Source organism: Podarcis melisellensis (assembly GCF_964234715.1).
Source record: "Podarcis melisellensis genome assembly, chromosome: 6".
In the NCBI taxonomy this organism is placed as follows: Eukaryota; Metazoa; Chordata; class Lepidosauria; order Squamata; family Lacertidae; genus Podarcis; species Podarcis melisellensis.
Window position 1 is genome coordinate 21,524,085 of NC_138538.1, and position 19,988 is coordinate 21,544,072.

The 19,988-nt window shown below is 42.6% G+C and overlaps 1 protein-coding gene across 2 annotated transcripts in view; it reads left to right on the plus strand.

Annotated features, from left to right (window-relative positions):
- The window catches only part of LOC309372973 (thyrotropin-releasing hormone receptor-like), a 63,527-nt gene extending 49,808 nt beyond the window's left edge, over positions 1-13,719 (plus strand). For both annotated transcript variants that reach the window (XM_081917095.1, XM_081917096.1), the window contains exon 3: positions 12,516-13,719. In XM_081917095.1, the coding sequence (XP_081773221.1) occupies positions 12,516-12,896 (381 nt within the window). In that variant the 3' untranslated portion in view covers positions 12,897-13,719. The remainder of the gene's footprint in view (positions 1-12,515) is intronic.
- Positions 13,720-19,988: the final 6,269 nt, after the last annotated feature.

A 19,988-nucleotide genomic window follows, 5' to 3' on the forward strand; every position in this document is an offset into this window, starting at 1 on the left:
GCCAATTGTGGAAATCCGTCCACTGGGGATATGAGCACTGGCCGCCAGAGGGTGACAACGGTCATATTTGTGTAATCGGTGGCCTGACAGCCCTGGTGGGTGGATTTTCGCACAAATCTGCCCGGTGGGTGGCACTTGGCACGGTTTTAGCTGTTTTGCTGTCGGGTAACACGTGACCTAGGACACGGGTGGCGCTGTGGGTTAAACCACAGAGCCTAGGACTTGCTGATCAGAAGGTCGGCGGTTCGAATCCCCGCGATGGGGTGAGCTCCCGTTGCCCGGTCCCTGCTCCTGCCAACCTAGCAGTTCGAAAGCTCATCAAAGTGCAAGTAGATAAATAGGTACCACTCTGGCAGGAAGGTAAACGGTGTTTCCGTGCGCTGTTCTGGTTCGCCAGAAGTGACTTAGTCATGCTGGCCACATGACCCGGAAGCTGTACGCCAGCTCCCTCGGCCAATAAAGTGAGATGAGCGCCAGAGTTGGCCACGACTGGACCTAATGGTCAGGGTCCCTTTACATTTAACTTTAACACTTGACCTTGCTACGCCTCGGCAATGATGATCACGCCAATCGCAAAAATCCGCCAGCTGGGAGTGCAAGCACCGCCATGCCAATCCACCCAGGGGGATTTTGTCACCCCCCGAAGCATGACACCTGGGGCAGACTGCACCCCACCCCCACCCCTTGCGACACCCCTGCCTGGGAGAAAGAGGAAAACAACAGAAATTAAATGAGACTTAAGGAAGAGCTGAGCAAAAACATAATGCAAAGAAAGGGAAAATGTGTAGGAGTTGAATGATAGGAAGTTACTTGAGCTTGGAGCAGCCAGGGCAGGACTATGTGGAACAGACATATTCCAGACATTCCCCAGATAGAAAGTTGCCTTTTGGGATATAAATGTTTAGTAATAATTGACCTTGCAGCTATGAAAAGGTTTAATGTTAACTCTGCTTTCTCACTGGGAACCAAACCCTTATTTATTTCTGGTAAAAGAAGATGTATTTTACAATCCACAGTTATTGAAATGATTCTCCAAATGTCTTCCAGGCATTTTTGAATAAAGTAATTCTAAGACATCTATGGGGCAAGTAGGGGACCCTTTTAAAGAAGTTCCCAACTCCACAACTTGCAACAGTATATAATTGTGCCATGCATTTTAAATTCCAGTATCAATTGCACAGCATTTTTAAATATTGTAATTTAATTTTGTACTTCAAAAAATGTAGATCTTCTAATCCAAAGCCATTTTATACTTTCCCTGGGTTTTCAGAACCCAAATCCTATTTCCATTTAGATTGTTCATTATGCTATTATTGAAAAAATCTTTAATTCCATAGTGTACCCTTAGCTTTCAATGGAACATAGACACACTTTTCTCATTCATAAGTATTGCTCTGAGTACATTATGAGCTCTCAGTCCCAGATTAAAAATGATATTATCTGCAAGTACTGTAAGAATAGTGGCAGTAAACCAATCATTAAAAATGTTTATAGCCCCTTGCATAGAAAAACAACTTTTTTATTCTGAACCATACCAGAATATATAGCCAAACACCTTTTCAAGGAACAGAAAAATGCCTTTGCTACATAACCTTCTCAACATTTTTTATAGTGAAGGCAATGGCCAGAAAGTTCTTTGGCAAAGACATTTTTCTGTTCCAGGAGCTGTTCTTAAGTTGCAAAAAATATGTGCCACATTTTAAAGATTTTACATGTAAAATTCATGCTCACACACATATGTGCATGGTTCATTAAAATGTATATGAGATCCTTCTAAGGAGCTCAGAGCATCGTACTTATTTCTCCCCATTTTATCTTTACAACAACGCCGCGAGGCACAGGTGAAACTCGGAAAAGAAGAATATCATGGAAAAGTTCATTTATTTCAGTAATTCAACTTAAAAGGTGAAACTAATATATGAGATAGACTTGGAACATGCAAAGCGAGATATGTCAAGCCTTTGTTTGTTATAATTGTGATGATCATGGCATACAGCTGATGAAAACCCCAAATTAACAATCTCAGAAAATTAGAATATTAAATGAAATCAGCAAATCAAGGACTACAAATAGAGCAAATTACTGCCTCAATGCGGCGTGGCATGGATGCTATCAGCCTGTGGCACTGCTGAGGTGCATTGAGGCAGTAATTGATGCAAAAGGGGCCCAAACCAGGTACTGAGTACATATGCATGCTTCTACTTCTCAGAGGTCCAATATTGATCTATTTGCAGTCCTTGTTTTGCTGATTTCATTTAATATTCTTTGCATGTCATGAGTTTATCTCATATATTAGTTTCACCTTTTAATTGAATTACTGAAATAAATGAACTTTTCCACGATATTCTTATTTTCCGAGTTTCACCTGTAGGTTAGGCTGAGAGATGGGGACAAAGTCACCCAGTGAGTGTCATGTCTGAGTAGTGATTTGAACCCAGATCTCTCAGGTCCAACACTCTTAACCACTACACCACATCAGCCATGTCTGCTTGTGCTCCATAACTGTCCATAGTCCTGACTATTGTGTAGTTCTATCTTTATTGCAGAACATAAGAACCCAAAGGCCCATCTTATCCAGCACCCTGTTTTTACAGTGGCCAGTCAGATGTCTATGGGTGGCTGAGTGCAACAGCCCTCTTCCCCACTTGAGAGTTCCAATATCTGGTATAGAGAGGCCCACAAGGGAGCCCAGCTGTCAGTGCAGATCCTGATTTAGTGCCAATTATACTGCAAGCACAGACCACCTAAAGCATGAGTAGGCAAACTAAGGCCCGGGGGCCGGATCCAGCCCAACTGCGTTCTAAATCTGGCCCGTGGACAGTCCGGGAATCAACGTGTTTTTATATGAGTAGAATGTGCAGTTTTATTTAAAATGCATCTCTGGGTTATTTGTGGTGCCTGCCTGGTGTTTTTACATGAGTAGAATGTGTGCTTTTATTTAAAATGCATCTCTGGGTTTTTGTGGGGCATAGGAATTCATTCATTATTATTTTTTTCAAAATATAGTCCGGCCCCCCCACAAGGTCTGAAGGACAGTGGACCGGCCCCCTGCTGAAAAAGTTTGTTGACCCCTGACCTAAAGAATCAGATGGTCCCCAAGGGCACAAAAGGCTAATCCCATTTTTGCCTATTCCCATCTATTCTCCAGAAGAATGTTTTTATTGTTCTTCTGGGTGAAGAATGGAGGCACGTTAATAATGTTTTATGTGGTTTTCCAGTATTCACACGAAAACAAAAGGGAACCACAATTTTTCTCAGCTGTTCCCCAGAGCAAATTTACTTTATCTTTCATTGACCATGTTGCAAACTTTCTTCTTTTACTGCAATCCCAGCCAGAAGAGATGACGCGAATTGAAGCCAGACAACATCTGCAGGGCACAGGTTCCCCATCTCTGCATCATTGTTTTATAATCCTGATAAACCTAGAGTAATAGAAGGGGCCTATTGAAATTGGTAATTTCTCTTCCTTATTACTGAGTTGAGTATATGTTTTGGATTCCATAAGAGGTTCCCGGAGGGAAGGCAGAAGTGAATAAAAGCACAGTTCTTTGCTCATTCAGTCACTGAGGTCTTGAGGCAAAATATTAATTTAATAGACTCCAATGAATTTGAAATCGTTCAGATCCAATGCATCAGTTTTATTTCATTAGCCTGCCCCTCTTCCATTCCCATGTTTGACTGCCTCACTGAAATTTATTGGAAATCTGCCAGAAGAACCAGTTTGTAAGACTGTTTGAAGGTTCTGTTTTACCCACAACCATGAAATACCAAAAGTGGCTGTCAAATCTTTTCTTGCCTGGTAGGCAAGAGAGTTTAGGGAGAGATCAAACAGAACTCGAAGCCTTCAAAGGTGACGTCTACTCCACAGTAAGCTGTATTGCATGAGCTCCAATTGCAGACTAACCCATCCAAGGTTTTCTACTGTACTAGCGAGACAGAGAGCTATGAAAAGACCCCTAACCCCAAATTCAGCAGCTGCTTCCTTGACCTAGTCATGAACAGATGGGTACCCATGTACAAAAACAGATGGCACCAATCTTTAACCAAAAATTAAAGCTTCTTCGTGCCTTGTATTTGCTGGTGTTTCTTATAATATACCACTGAGAGCACAAATGCCTGGTTCACACACCACATTCAGCTGCTTTTGTTAAAACCAAGCTGTGGAACTTGCATCATGCTGGTGCATGCTGCTGAAAAGTCTTTGCTCCACTCTGATCTACTCTGTTCCCAGCTGCCCCACAACTGTTATGCCAGTCTGACTTGTCATGGCACTTGAACCTGAGCTTGTCATTCCTGTCTGTCCAAATAAACCACCACATGCCCGGATTCAAACAGGAAGAGGGAAAGAGTATAGTGAGAACCATTCAGCAGTGTATTTTGCACTCACATGAAACTGCTGTGTGGTAAGGCAAGGCCACTGCTAGGTGCAAGGGAAGGTTATGGGGCAGGGCTCCAGGAACATGGAGCTCTGGTGTTGCTTCACCCAAAAATAATCTCAAACTGAGCCCTATATCATAGGAGGAGGAGCTGCACCCTAATGTTAGGCCCGCCCACACTGGAAGGTGCTTCTTTAATTAAAAGGGAATTTTCTGTAATGGGGTGAGGAGCCTCTGGGCTCACTGGAGCTTCTTCAATGGAGTCCACGCATGAGTAGGGCAGTGCCTGTCTTTCCCCTTTTGGTTTAGAATCTTCAGCTCTGTCTCTTGATGAAGAGCAATCTGATTCCTGATCCCTTGCAAAGCCATAGTTTGCTTTTAAACTATGGTTTAATGTGACAGGTGGACCCAGTCACTGTGTGAAAGTCACCATTGTGTCTGTATATGGAGACATCATGCAAATTGACTTTAAAATGAAGCAGTTTTAATTGGTTTTCATAGATGTATAACAAAATACAACTAGACAACTAAACATAATCATGACACCCTCCCCACCCCACCCCACCCCCAATCTTGCCTTCTATCTGGTAAGTATTCATGTATTTGCAATATTCGTTCCTCTTTTAATTTTTTTCCAACAAAAGGTTCCTGAGTTATACCATTAGGGAGCAGCCATCCACAGCAAGGTCACCTTCTCCAGCTAAACTAGCAAGAAATCCACATAGTCACAACATCCATATTTGAAGTGATGCAGCTGATAACATGTTTCACAGGCTGTTTTTACTAGTATATACCATACAGGTATAGTAGTTGGAACTGAAACTGTCTCATCTGATAGCAAAACTGAGTTTGCCCCCAAGCAATGAGCAAAATCGCCCTTAGAGGCTAATCTTTTGCCATGATTAGAGCAACTGCTTATATATGCACTTTGGCAATGTTGGTCTACTTTGTTTTTTTCTAATTGAAGTACTGCTGGATGTAATTGAATAATCTAAAGGACATTGAAGTCAAATGGAAAAAACAGCACCCCTGTCACCGGCGGGCTGTACTCCAAAACTCACATCATTTTATTAGAAGGAATTCAGTCGTGATCTTAAGGGGCATTTATTTCACTGATGGGCTGGGGGGTCACAGAAGAAAAAAATCCCATGCTGTGTTTGCTAATGTAGATTAGCATTTGCTAATGTAGATTACGGTAGATGCACTGATTGTATTTTAGGGTATGTGCATACCAGCAGATTTTCACAGTGTGTGTGTAGATGTTTATGCAGTCCACATCTCATCTTATCCAGAGTTTGACTTTTGGGTTTTATATGCTTTCCTTTCTTTGCAACGTTATGGTCAAAACCTAAGAACATAGGGAGATGCCTTTTACCTTTAGTCAAATCATTGGTCCCTCTAGCTCAGCGTTGTCTCCACGATTTCAGAAAGGTCTCTGTCCCAGCCCTACCTGGAGATGCCAGAGTCTGACCCTGAGGGACCTTCTGCATGCAAAGCAGATGCTCTACCGCTGAGCCACAGCCCTTCCCCCTAAGCAGTTATGGCAGCAGCCACAGGGCAAGTGCTTGCATGCATAGTGATTTCAGATGCGCCTCATCGTATGTTAAAAATCCCCCCTTTGTGAGCTGACCCATTCACAACACAGAGCTAGCGAACAGGTGAAGCATGCCCACAGAGTACACTCAATTGCTTGTACTACCTTTATACAGGAATGGTCTTGCTCATACGGTAAATGCTTTTATACATGATGGAGCGCACTTCACGGCAAGTGCTTCCATCACATCTGTTCCAACCCTTGGTGCTCTCTCAGACAGGTACTAATTATACCGCAGGAATATAGTAAACTGCCATTTTGCAGGAGTGCCTTTCCCAGTATTGCTTTACCCACCAATTAAGATCAGGCAGGAGGTGCTCTGCTTGTTGTTGTTGTTGTTTGAATTTATATACCGCCCTATACCTGAGGGTCTCAGAGCAGTTATTCTGGCATTAGCCTCCACTAGCTGGTGGGGAAGGGAACAATGATTTAATAATAATAATAATTTATTACTTATACCCCACCCATCTGACCGGACCTCCCCAGCCACTCTGGGCAGCTTCCAGCAGGATATTAAAAACACGATCAAACATTGAAAACTTCCCTAAACAGGGCTGCCTTCAGATGTCTTCTAAAAGTCAGGTACAGTGGTACCTCTGGTTGCGAATGGGATCCGTTCCGGAGGCCCATTTGCAACATGAAAAGAGCGCAACCCACAGCGGCGCATCTGCGCATGCATGGGTTGTGATTTGCCGCTTCTGCGCATGTGCATGACGTCATTTTGTGCTTCTGCTCATGCGTGTGCGGCAAAACCCGGAAGTAACCCTTTCCAGTACTTCCGGGTTGCTGCGGGACATAACCTAAAAGAATGTAACACGAAGCAAACATAACATGAGGTATGACTGTAGTTGTTTATTTCCTTGACATCTGGTTGGAGGGTGTTCCACAGGGCGGGTGCCACTACCAAGAGGGCCCTCTGCCTGGTTCCCTGTAACCTTGTAATGAGGGAACTGCTAGAAGGCCCTCGAAGCTGAACAATGGGGGTGGAGGCGCTATTTCAGGTAGATAAGCCAGTAAACACTTTTGGACTGTTCCCCACCAGTCTTCTACCCCCGTTTAGTGGGTTATAGATGGAACCTGGTGGATATTGTCCTATCTGCTGAGTTCTGGCTGTTGTCCAATGAAGGGTGGAGACATGTGGCAGTTAGTTCAGAAGTGTGCACGCTTAGCGTCTGTTCTCATTTCTCTGTCACCTCTGGCAAATAGGTTTCTCTATTCTTTTCAAAAACTGAAGTTAAAAGTTTTTAAAGGGTTTTTGAAAGGGGGGGCGAGGAAACACTGTTTGCCTAGAGATGGTAATGGGGCAAAAACAATTATTTGTTGTCCATGGGAAGCAATGCTTCTCTTCAGCCGCTTTCCGCTCTCTTAAAAGCTGTTACCTGACTCAAGCTGGTTGAGCTGATTTCATTCTATTTTGAATTCCATGAGGATATTGAAAGTTGAGGAATCTATGCAAACAGCCTTTAAGGTCCACCCTAAAGGCACAATATGATTGCTGCCTCTTTCAGCAAATTTCATTCAGTATCGCTATGTCGTTTTGCTCAAAATGCAACCTTTTGGCATTTACATAGAAATGAAAACCTCTCGAGTCAGCAGAAAGCAACCCAATGAAACTGTTTTGCCAATATGACAAAATGGCAAACAGTTTCCGGCTGAGTGAGGAAACTGTTATAGACTTTGCAGATATTTACAAGGAAGTTTTCTCGATGTTCAGAGGTGTGGTGTTTATTTTTCCACGAAGCTATTTCAAAGGAAGGCTGATGGGTGTGTGCCTACTTTCTTCAAAAGATGAAAAGGCCACAAAAGAATCTTTCTCACTGATGAATGCAGCTTGAGAAACAGAATCCCCAAATTCTCACATGCGGTAGCACTTTTGATTCATTCTCTGTCTTCCTGTGTTTTTGAAGAACCAAACTAAAGGCTACATTGTAGACCCTGAACTAGTTTTCTGTCAAAATTGCCAGGGGTGGTTTTTAGCAGGAAATGTGTGAAGGGCCTCAGACTGGAACAGAAGCATATTCTAGGCCAGGGGCCTGTGGAGTTAGTTTTATTTCAACATGGAAGTGGCCAGGATGAGAGAGAGAGAGAGAGAGAGAGAGAGAGAGAGAGAGAGAGAGAGAGAGAGAGAGAGAGAGAGATATGTTTTAAAAATCATACATGACAGATGGCCATCCAATCTCTGTTTAAAAACCTCCAAGGAAGGAGAGTCCACAACCTCCTGAGGGAGACTGTTCCACTGTCTTACTGACAGCCCTTACTGTCAGAAAGTTCTTTCTGATGTTCAGTCGGAATCTCCTTTCTTGTAACATGAAGCCATTGGTTCATGTTCTATTCTACCCTCCAGAGAAGGAGAAAACAAGCTTGCTCCATCTTCCACGTGGCAGCCCTTTAGATATTTGAAGGTGGCACTTAATTTTGTGATTTAGCCCTGCTTCAAAATAATACAAAATCCGCTCAGCACACACATGATAAAATCAGAGTTCAATTTGGATTAAGAACATAAAAAGAGCCCTTCTGGATCTGACCATACAGCATCCTGGGCAGTTCCCAACTAAAGTGCCCTATCAGTGCAAGGAATTTACATTTGTGCAACGCAATGGGACCCTGGTGGGCTACCGTATATAACTGGTGTGCTGGGTCAACTTTTAACAGCAACCAAGACTCAGCAGCAGAGCATGTGCCTTGCACTCAGGTAGTCTCAAGTTCAGTTTTCAGCATCTCTGGGAAAGACTTGCCTGAATATTCCTGGAGAGCCACAGCTTATCTGTGTAGAGTATACTGGGCTAGATCTTATTTGGTACAAGGTAGCTTTCCATCTTCCAGTGAATGGGCTCTTGGCAAAGATCAGAGTTGAACCAAGAACTTCTTGGCTCATGGCACATGCTATCTCGCCTGATTTCATCCCGACTAAATGTTCACAACAGCATTGTGCTCTTTTCAAAATGTTGGCTGCTAATGTTCTATAATGAGGTTTCATCTCAGTTGTGATCAATTTTTCACTCTAGTTAATTGTTTCTATTATGTTTGTGTGCACTCATTATTTCTCTCTTTTTTTCTCTTTCACCATCAAAACATCCTTGGCATCCAAGCTTCACCATCATTGCCATTGTTAGTTGCAATAGCCAGACTGTCACCTGCATCTTTTCTGGTAACTGAGAAACCATCTTCACCAGCAAGTCATCTTACGTCTCCCAGCCTCCAACAGTGGTAATCACAAGCATCTGAGATGACATTTCATGCATTCAATATCTTAGCCTGTAAGCTCATGCTACATTAACTTAAAATGCATTCGTTGAATGTTCTGCAATCACATAATGCTGTGGATTTGGGTGAATTGCATTACAGCCACATTTGCATGTGGACATTAGCATGTCACTCTGCTTATTCACAGTCAAGAGAAGGACCATGGCTCAGTGGCAGAGCACATGGGTTGTACGCTGAAGTTCAACTCCTGGCATCTCCTGTGTTCCCATATCCCACTTTGCTCATCTCCTAGCTCAAGTGGGAACAACCAGCTTGTTGTCACATGTGAATGCAAGATCATGGTTTGTTTCTCCCCTGGAACAACATGAAGCCATTTGTTGGTTTATCAAGCATGGCATATGTGAGGGAAACAACCCATGGTCCAGTGTTTGCACATCACAACAAGCCAAACTTCATGGCTTGTTGCTTCCAACCATGCTAGGGGAAGAGCAAGGCAGAGGCTATCTGCTCATTTACAAAAAGCCATTGTTTATGTCGTACTGTGACATGCAAACAAGGGCTGTATATATTGCACATGATTTGTTGTTGTTCTTAGAAAGTGTTATATTTTAGGTCAGTTGGGATCTAATGCCTTGAGAGGAATCTTCTGTCCCCTGTTTTCTGACAGGTGAGGCAAGAGCAGCCTCCCTCGCACCTCTCATTTTTGTTTTCAGAGGAGTCGTTGATTCAACCTGAGGCCTTTCTGCCCCTTATCTGAGGCTGACACATTACCAAAGTTAAAACATGATACCCAGCCAAAGGTTGGATCTGTGACTGAGCTAGGATCTGAATGATGTTCTTTCTCTATCTACTGTTATATTCTATCCTTTCATGCTTAATTCTCCATCACTGAAGTTTTGACATGCCAAATGGCAGGTCTGCTTTCTTCTTAGCTGTAATGTAACTACGACTCACAGTGCAGTCCTCTGTGGTGGGAAGAAAGTGTCCTTCTCCCTTCATTCTCTTGCCTACATAATAGCTGGCCATAGAGGTCTGTTAGAAAGTCATTTTCTTGCTCCAGGCTCTCAAGTGTGACATCTTTATTAAGCTTACCATCTTTGAGCTACCATATGTCTCCTGAAGGGCACTAAGCAGCTCCTTGCCTCCAGCCTTAAACCGCAGAGCAAGCATGACAGAAAGGGAATATGAGCTTGAAATAAGACAAGCACCCTAGTCTTCTTTTTCATGTTTTCATGGAAGTGAATCTCACTGAGTTCAATGGAGCTTAATCCCTAGTGATTGTGTTTCAAGTTACAGCACAAAAGTCAGTTTTCTGGCAAATGTATTAACTCCCCTTTTATGTTTAAGAGTGTATGTCCTTTCAGCACGCATATAGCATTTTTTTCTTCCTAAAAGGGGGAGTGCGCCCCTTTGAATTCAATGAATTACATGCTGAGGGGGAGGATAATCAACCATCCCCTGAACAGCTCTTTGTAAAGATTACAATGATTATTAACTTTCAATACTAGGGGAATGCATTAAGAAGAAAGGGGGAGTCGAATACACAGCTGAGATGAACAGTAGTGTACATCTTAACTCACAGCACTTCATTGTTCTCAGGGTACTGTTACAGTCTTGATATGTGTATTCATTAGCTGCGCTGTATATTAAAGAAAGAAGAAGGGTGGAGAGGTTCTTTTGTCAGGCCAGATCTGGAATTCATGCTTGTGTCTGGGAATGCTTAATACTAACCACCGGTGGAACTATTTGATTCTACAGTGGTGCCTCAGGTTACATATGCTTCAGGTTACAGACTCCGCTAACCCAGAAATAGTGCTTCAGGTTAAGAACTTTGCTTCAGGATAAGAACAGAAATTGGGCTCCAGCGGCGCGGCAGCATCAGGAGGCCCCATTAGCTAAAGTGGTGCTCCAGGTTAAGAACAGTTTCAGGTTAAGAACGGACCTCTGGAACGAATTAAGTATTTAACCCGAGGTACCACTGTACAAGGCTTCCACAGAATGGGAAAACTTTCAAAAACTATAAAGAAAAATTGGAGGAGAGGAATTACAGCACTTTCAAAGTTAAGGCAAAACAAGCGCCCTTGTTTACAGTGCTACCACCAGAGCCCTTTCTATTTCTATTGGGTAGAGAGGAGGGAGATAAGAGTTTTCAAAATTGCATTTGCCCAAAATGAATGTTGACTTCTGCTGGCCTTCATCCCCCGTTCCCAACCTTCTCTAAAGGGAAAAATGTGCTCAGGAAAATGCTCTGCTTGTGTTTTACAAGACGGGTGGTGGTTCAAATTCCCTTCCATCATCTGTGGAAACAGTGAACACTTCCATGTGGCAGTTCATCATTGCCTTGGTGCTGTTCCTGCGTGCAAATTTTGAGCAGTGTTCACACAACATCATCCTGGGCAAAATGCCACCCCATGTTGTTTCCTCATTTAATCCTGATTTACTATTTACCGGTGCTGAATGCTAATGATTCTTGTCTCAAGGTAAGTGCTTGGCATTGTGCATATGTAGCTCAATGCTACATAGTCATCCACACCTGAGCCCATTAAAATGAGTGGGCTTAAATGCCCCTATCTCTACATAGGTTTGGGCTGATGGACTTTACCTGTCGTTGATCAGTTGATGGTAAGTTATCTTATGGGGAACTTCCAGATTGTTGCTATTTTCAGGTAGGATCAAATCACATACTAGCAAATTCAGGGCGCACAAATAAATTTGATTTGGAGCTGTTGCATAGCAAGCCCACTTCCCTCCAAACTGAACTTTTTGTGATAAGGGAAGTGCAGTGGAAAGGGTGGGGTGACAGCTGCTTGATGCAGCAGCATCCAGCCTCCCAGCAAACAAATCAGGATGAAGTTCGATTTTAAGAGCCATCGTTGCCTAATTTCCCCGTAGTCAAATCAGGATGAATGTTCAGTGCTCTGGGAACTTTCATTGTAGTGACTGATGAAAGATTATGTGTTGCTTATTCCAATTATCAAAGAAGAAATCTCAGAAAAGAAATAAACTTTGTAACACTAGTAGAAAATGAACAGAGCGACAGCAAATGACAAGGTAGAAGGCAATACCCAAAATTAACTGGGACTCATTATAGGACTATCTAAAGAGACAGAGCTGGTAAGATTTCATTAAAAACTAGCACCACTTGGAAAATACGCAAGTTAGGGTGATTGGCTGGAGAAGGCATCCTAAACTAAAATGTAATCTGTGCCATATTCTGAACTTTCTATTAGATGACTTGGCAGTGAATTCTCTCCTCTTCCTTCCACCACAGATTATTAAGCAAATCTTATTGACAAAGATGTAAACTCACTCACTTTGTTTTTCTGCTTGCAACCTCCAAGGTGACGAAGATGCTAGCGGTGGTGGTGATCCTCTTTGCCCTCCTGTGGATGCCGTATCGCACCTTGGTGGTGGTCAACTCCTTCATGGACCCTCCTTACCTGAACATCTGGTTCGTCCTCTTCTGTAGGCTCTGCATCTACCTGAACAGCGCCATCAACCCCATCATTTACAATGTGATGTCTCAGAAGTTTAGAGCTGCCTTCAAAAAGCTATGCAAATGTGGGGGGAAGAGGACAGAGATTGCCACTCAGTACAATGCTCCTGTCTTCTACAGCACCATGAAAGACTATTCCCATGACAGTTCTGAGCACAACATCACAGAACAAGAAGATCTCAATGGCTACCCGTCATCAGCAAGGAGGAGTAAACCTTCCAAATAAACGCATCACACAACACCAGCTTTGGTAATGGCAGCCACCTACTCAAGTAGTTCCAAGAATGTGTGAACAGCATGCCACAGGCCTGATGCTTCCCTCTTGCCATTTGTACGTAATATTTATACAAGGCCAACCAGTTTGTTTTGTGCTTTAATGTTAACTTCGGGTCAACCTTGGTCAGCATTTTGGATCATTAGGCATTCCGTAAAGATTGTTGTGGTGCAATGGAATTTCCTGTGACGTATGCGTCTCATAATTGTGCCCAACGTGCAATTACAATTGTGTCAGGGGAGACTGAGGGAAGTGTCCGCGTACCCCAACCCTCCCCATTGGCCAGACCCCACTGCCATCCACACGTTGGAGGGAATGGTCTGAAGGGGGAAGCAGGTCCTCCTCTTCCAACCTCCCCTTCAGGGGAGGGCCAGGCCAATAGGGATGTGATTGAGAGAACGTGGCCAACATATAGGGCCCCACTCTCCCCTTCACACGAGTGTAATCACATGGGAGCAAATGCCAAAATAAAGCTAATACTTGCAGTGTGTTACGCTTGGTTGTTACCTGCAGCAGCAGCTTTCACTGAGCATTTAGGCCCCACAACGGTTACCATGAAGACTTCAGAAAGAACTAGTAGAATATCCAAGTTACTGTAACTCACTTTATCCCAAGGATGTTTCTTACATTAAGCAAATTGAGTCTATTTTGCTCAGTGCCATCTGCTCTGACCGGCAGTGGCTCTCCATTGTTTTCAGCAGAGACATCTTTCCTGTCCTTCTATACCAGAGAAGCCATTTCAATTGGGGGTGTCAGTGGTAAAGCCCTCTGCATTTTTTTTAAAAACCGCTCTCTCTTATTACTTTATTGTGGCCCTTCCCTGCATGGCTTTGGTGTGATCAGGGAGAAAGGTCTGTCAGGGTGCCATCAGTTTGGGCCACGTGACCTTGATGCACGACCAATGTAGCATGTGTCATTTATAATAAATCTCAAGCTACAAGGTTAATGACCCATATGACAGCACCAGGGTAGCTCCTTTATCACAAGACTTCTTTTTTTAAAAAGGCTTAAATCGCTCAGCAGTAGTAAAGACATTCCCTTAAGATTTCACCTGGCTGCTATCCTCATTGTTGCAGCTGATTTGTCAGCTGTTTTAGTTTCCCTGTGGTATATCTCCTTCGGAATAAGCATATATTTTGGTCCTGCACTGCTGGGTGTGTTGTGCTGTGTCGTTGTATGGGTGGGTTGCTGTCCGTTGTAATTTTTTTCTACGCAGGCAGCTATACCGGCGATGGATAAAAGGTCTCCCTAATGCACACCTGTAAATTGTAAATATTTGCAACTGTGGTGGCTTGATGTGCTTTGGGGGAAAGTACTCCAGTTTGTACCATTTATTGAATCTATCACCGTGAAATGTAAACTGACCAATCTGCGTTCCAGTTGTAAAATGAAGCACGTTTCACAGTTGCTACTGTTTATTGGTTTATTGCATTTGTAGCCAACGTAGTGCATGCCAGATGTTTGTGGAATACAGCTGTAGCCAGCATAATCAGTGGTCAGTGATGCTGTAGTCCAAAATATCTGGAGGACACCCCATTGCTTACCTGTGGTTCATGACGTTTGTCTCCTGCCTTTCCTCCAGTAGTCCAATTAGTTCAATATTGTCTATACTGACTGATATACACGGTTCTCTCCTCACCTCCATTTTTTACCCTCACCATTGCCCTGTGAGGTAGGTTAGGTTGTGACATAGCGGTCCAAGTCAACTATTGTAATGAGCTGCATGAAATGTAAGAAGGTCCCTTATACCAAATCAGACCATTGGTCCATACAGCTCAGTAATATCCACACTGTGTGACAGTGGCTCTTTTCAGACATGAGTATTTCCCAACTTTTTAAAATGAAATCTGTGGCCACTGAGGCCTCATTTGTCAAAAGCCAGTGTGGTCCCATGGTTGGACTAGGAATGAAGTGTTGGATTACTTAGAAGACCCACTTAATAATAGTAATAATAAATTATTATTTATATGTCACCCATATGACTGGATTTCCCCAGCTACTCTGGGCAGCTTCCAACAAATTAAAACATCAAAAACAGTAAAACATTGAACATTAAAGACTTCCCTACACAGGGCTGCCTTCAGGTGTCTTCTAAAAATCAGATAGTTGTTTCATTTGCTTGACATCTGATGTGAGGGCTTTCCACAGGGCGGGCGCGACTACCGAGAAGGCCCTCTGCTTGGTTCCCTGTAACCTCATAATGAGGGAACTGCCAGAAGGCCCTCAGAGCTGGATCTCAGTGTCTGGGCTGAACAATGGGGGTGGAGGCACTACTGCAAGTAGATAAGACCACCCTAGGTAAGTTCACATGTGTGCTAGGCAAGGCTGCAAAATAATGACTGATCAATGGTTATCTAGTCATGGTAGAATTGGAAAATGGCTGCGAAGGCTCACGAAAACAGCATCTTCTTGGCAGTTTGAAGGTCCCAGGTTTTTTCTCTGGAATCTGGAGGTAACATGGTGTCAACACCAGGGAAAACTATGGCAGTGAGTAGGTTTAGAAAAGGGCATACTTTTCAATAATCATTGTTTTAGGGAGAAGTGGAGAAAAAAAATCATATTTCCAAAGTTGTTTTCCATTCCAAAACTGTAATTAGTGAGCATCATGTGGCACTGCTGATTGCCTACAGTAAGTCATATTGCTACCGTGGCACTCCTGGCTCTAGCCAAAGCCAAGCGAACGACGACACGCTGAGAAGCCTCTTTTGCAGCAGGGGAGATGTAGAACCACAGACCAGCTTTAGACTGCCATTGTCCGTGCCTTCCTCTGCTATGCTGACTGAACATGCAGTCCCACCTGCAGTGCAACTGAACATGAAGCGTGTGAATGGTGGGGGCTGTGGAGGCTGTTTTGAAGGTCAAATACACAGCAGGTGTGCGCCGCACAGGCAGAAAATCTGCTGCACAGATCTAACTTTGGTGACTTGATGCCATTTCTGTTTGTCAAAGTTCTTTGTTGTTAAATGCTAGAAACACAGAATGCAGAAGACAGTAGCGGCCCTGCTTCTGTTCACCTTTAAAAGCGCTGTGCAATTTTTAGTCTTGGAGATGCTCATTAGGCTGCTGAAAGCAGGCAGTTATCAGTAGGGTGGAGCGAATATATCAATTACAGTTTCTCTCAGTTTCTCTTTTTTTCTATATTAACTTCAGTCCTCTGTTTTGGCATCAGATGTGATTATTATTTTCTTACAAGCTCCTCGCAAAAAGATCACCATCAGCTTAATGCGAATTTCACCTAATAAACACATTTGTCTTTGCAATTTTGCCTAAGTGCACTTTCACATATGCATATTCCCCCCTAATATATGCATTTTTCTACACTTTATTTATTTATTTTGCAAAATATTTGTTTGCACAACTGTATCACAACATTAAGAGAAACACAATTTTGACAGATAGCCGTGTTTTGGTTCACATCTTGTTTCAAGAAGTGAGAATTAAGTAGGCTCACGTTGAAATCTTAACTGCACTGAATTGCTCCTCCTGTCCCTCATTGTCAGTGTGTGTAGAAGCAGTGACAGTCCGTACAATATGCATGCAGGTGATACAGACAGTGGATTAAATTAGGAGCCATTTGAAATGGCTTCTATGCTTAAAACTCCCGATAAGTAATGAGGCCCATTAGTGTCTCCGTTGGAGTACAGATCCTGATGCATCTGCTTATGAAACAAATAGTTAGGGGGGTCTAAAAGTTTGCAGGGGATCTCACCCAGTGGCTTTCTATGAATATTAAAAAGTATAGGGGACAGCAAAAAATAAAATAAAATAAAATAAAATAATAATAGGGGACATGGTGGGACTTCCATGGAACTCTGTAGCGCAAGTGCTGAGGGACTGAGCAGAAGGACTTAGTACACTGGTGGGACCTTGTGGGAAAGGTGATTGCTTAGACTGACACGGGGTCAAGAATAAGGTTTTTTTATTTTCCTTAAAAGATAAACCATGAATAATACACGTTCCCTATTGCAGCACATTTATTATCACAGGGCAGATCAGTACTGAATAACTACCTAGATCCCCATCATTTCTCTCTAAGAACCACAATGTCCAATTTCTTCCTGTTCGTATATCAAATTAACACTTTCCTTACATCCCCCCTCCCTCTCCGGCAGCAATGACTTTCTTCTCTCAATTTCAACATCCAAGCAATTGTTCTACCGCCTTATTCAATTAATCATTAAAACAGCACATACATTGCTGTGATGAACAAAACAGACTATTTTTTTCCCCCATGCTGCAAAACATTTCGGCTTCCAGCATCATCAGTTGCTCCAATAAAAATGTGATTCTGTTGTTTCCAAGGTGGCCGTTACAGAGCCTTTATTTGCTGGAGCCAAGTGATGTTGGTTGAAGCCATACAGTGAGTACATTCAGAAGTTTTCTGTTTGTTAACATTGTTGGATCTGTTGGCATCTCTGTAGCAACTACAGTGGTACCACGGGTTAAGAACTTAATTCGTTCTGGAGGTCCATTCTTAACCTGAAACTGTTCTTAACCTGAGGTACCACTTTAGCTAATGGGGCCTCCCACTGCCGCCGTGCCACTGGAGCATGATTTCTGTTCTCATCCTGAAGCAAAGTTCTTAACCCGAGGTACTATTTCTGGGTTGGCGGAGTCTGTAACCTGAAGCGTCTGTAACCCGAGGTACCACTGTATTGATAAATCAGCCAGCCAGTGGTTCTCAGAATTAAATTGTTTGCTTCACTTTTTACTTTATTTCACCCAAAACTCCCGATTTGTGTTTTTTAACGTGTGTGGATTACCTGCAGTTTTACCTACCTAAAGTATCTGGCATCCCTTTTTTTTTTTTACATTCCGTGACATATAGATAATATTTCAGGATCTGCAGGTAATGTTCTGTTTGATGTAATATGCTCTACCCATCCTGGTGCTTTTGAAGGCAGCTGTCTCCATGAGATACACGCAGGTGAGGCATCATTTGGAATTGCCAGGATTGCTGATACACGGCTCAAGTATAGCTCCCACTTATGGTTTGCATAGATATGGTATGAAGATCAGCAAAATGCTATAAACAGAAGGCTTGCTGATAGCTTTGGCATTTTTATCGGAGCAACTGACAACATAAATGAAAGATACTCTGTTTTGCTAATCACACTAACGTGGGAATATTACATGTATTTTCAGTTCTTAGTTATGTTTAATTCATGCCAGAGCTTTACCCATCTTTGCTGTAATCAAGCTTCCATGCAAGTCAATTGGGTATCTGGAATATACAAAATGAGGGCTCATCATAGCCTACGCTGAAGTTAATGGAAAGATTTTAGCTTAGCTGAAACAGGTGCCTTGGGTTATTTCCAGCACTGCAGGTTGGGGCGTGGCAACTAAATTTGCTAATTCAACTTCATGTAGTTTGTATCCTGTGCTCTATAATAGACATCCTCAGACTGAGCAACCGGCAAACGTCACACCTGCAAAAAGGGTAAGTTATGGGAAGAAAAGAGGCACCCAGTTTTATAAAAGCAACTTGCAAGGTATCTTTTTTCAAATAATAGGGGATTCAAGCAGTCAGTGCCAAAAGAACGGAGCCCAAACAGAACCACTGGGAATCAAGAGGAAGGTGTCAGCATGCTGAGGGATTTCTGGAGTTTGCAGAAGTACAAAATAAATATTTTAAATAACCCTTTGAAGAGGGTAAAGGTGTTTCAAAAACCAATGCAATTAGGATAGTATGATCAGTAGCTATGGAATGTTGCTGAACAAGAGCTCTCTGCTAAGGAGGCGAAGATACAAGGCGACATTTGTTGCAAGTCGTTTGGTAAGGATTGGGCTGGTAGGGGATGCAATGCATGAAGCCTGGAGGCGTCAGGGTAGTGCTTTTGGTTTTGGCAAGGGAAAGTGGGCACCTCCATACCAAAGAATGGAGAGATACGCGTGCAAAATGCTGGCCACACCTTGTCAAGTTTTTCTCACCAACAATGAGATACAGGACTGAGCTATACAGCAGCAAATGAAACGTTCTGAATGTGTTGTAATGTGCAATATACAATTGCAACACTAGATGGCATCTGTGACCTATAGCAAATTCAATGCATTTTTCAAAACGATTATAAAAAAGTGTTTTTAACATGTGTGCAGATTCCACCCTAGAAACTTGAAGAAATTTCAGAGCGAAAAGTTAGATAATTGAGAATTGCCACCCCATTTTAGCCAAGACAGTTTCTATCCTGTGAATTGTAAACACCACCAATCATGAGTTCCTAAAACGCTTGAGGTTAAATGTTACATATAAAATATTTCTTCACAAATTTTAAATTTGGCCAACATATTCTATATCTGAATACAAAACGGGCTGTTTTAAAATTCACATTTAAAATGTAATTCTCAAAACCCTTCTAAAACTAGTTCTCACATCTCACCAAATCATTTCAGCAAATGTGGAATGATAACTATTAAAAATGCTTGATACTCAGGATATAGATCAGCTCGGGCTTCCAAAATTCCCTTAATGACAGAGGAGGTGATTGAGTTTGTGACAAAGCAGTGCACCTCCTCCCCTTGCAATAAGGTGTTTTTCATTCCTACCCTAGGGCAACAGCCTCAGATTTAATAAGACTTTGCAATCTGAAATGTCACAGAATGGCTACTATTCAGAAAGACAGAGAGAGAATATAAATGAAACATGAATCTCATTTTTAAAGACTTCCTGAAAAGGAAGCAAGACATTATCAAAAAGAAAGATATGACTCTATTACGCTTTTTGGGGTTTTTTTTGCATAAAATATATAAAGGCCACAATCCTATCCTCATTTTCTTCCTTCTGAGAAGATTGCACTGTAAAAGTCATAGTAAGTTGAGAGTTGCTGAGGGGCTGTAGATGGGATTGATATAAGCCAGTTCCTTCTCCAGTTCAATCTGTTTTGCTCTCCCACCCTGAATCTCAGGACTCTCCCCACTAATTAGTGCAGAATGGCAATTAGCGGGCAAGGTAAATTGCTACAGAGTCAGGGACATCCAGCAAATATGAAGAGGTGGAATCCTGCAGTGCTGAGCTCTTGCCCACCTCCCATCATCATATTAATGCAA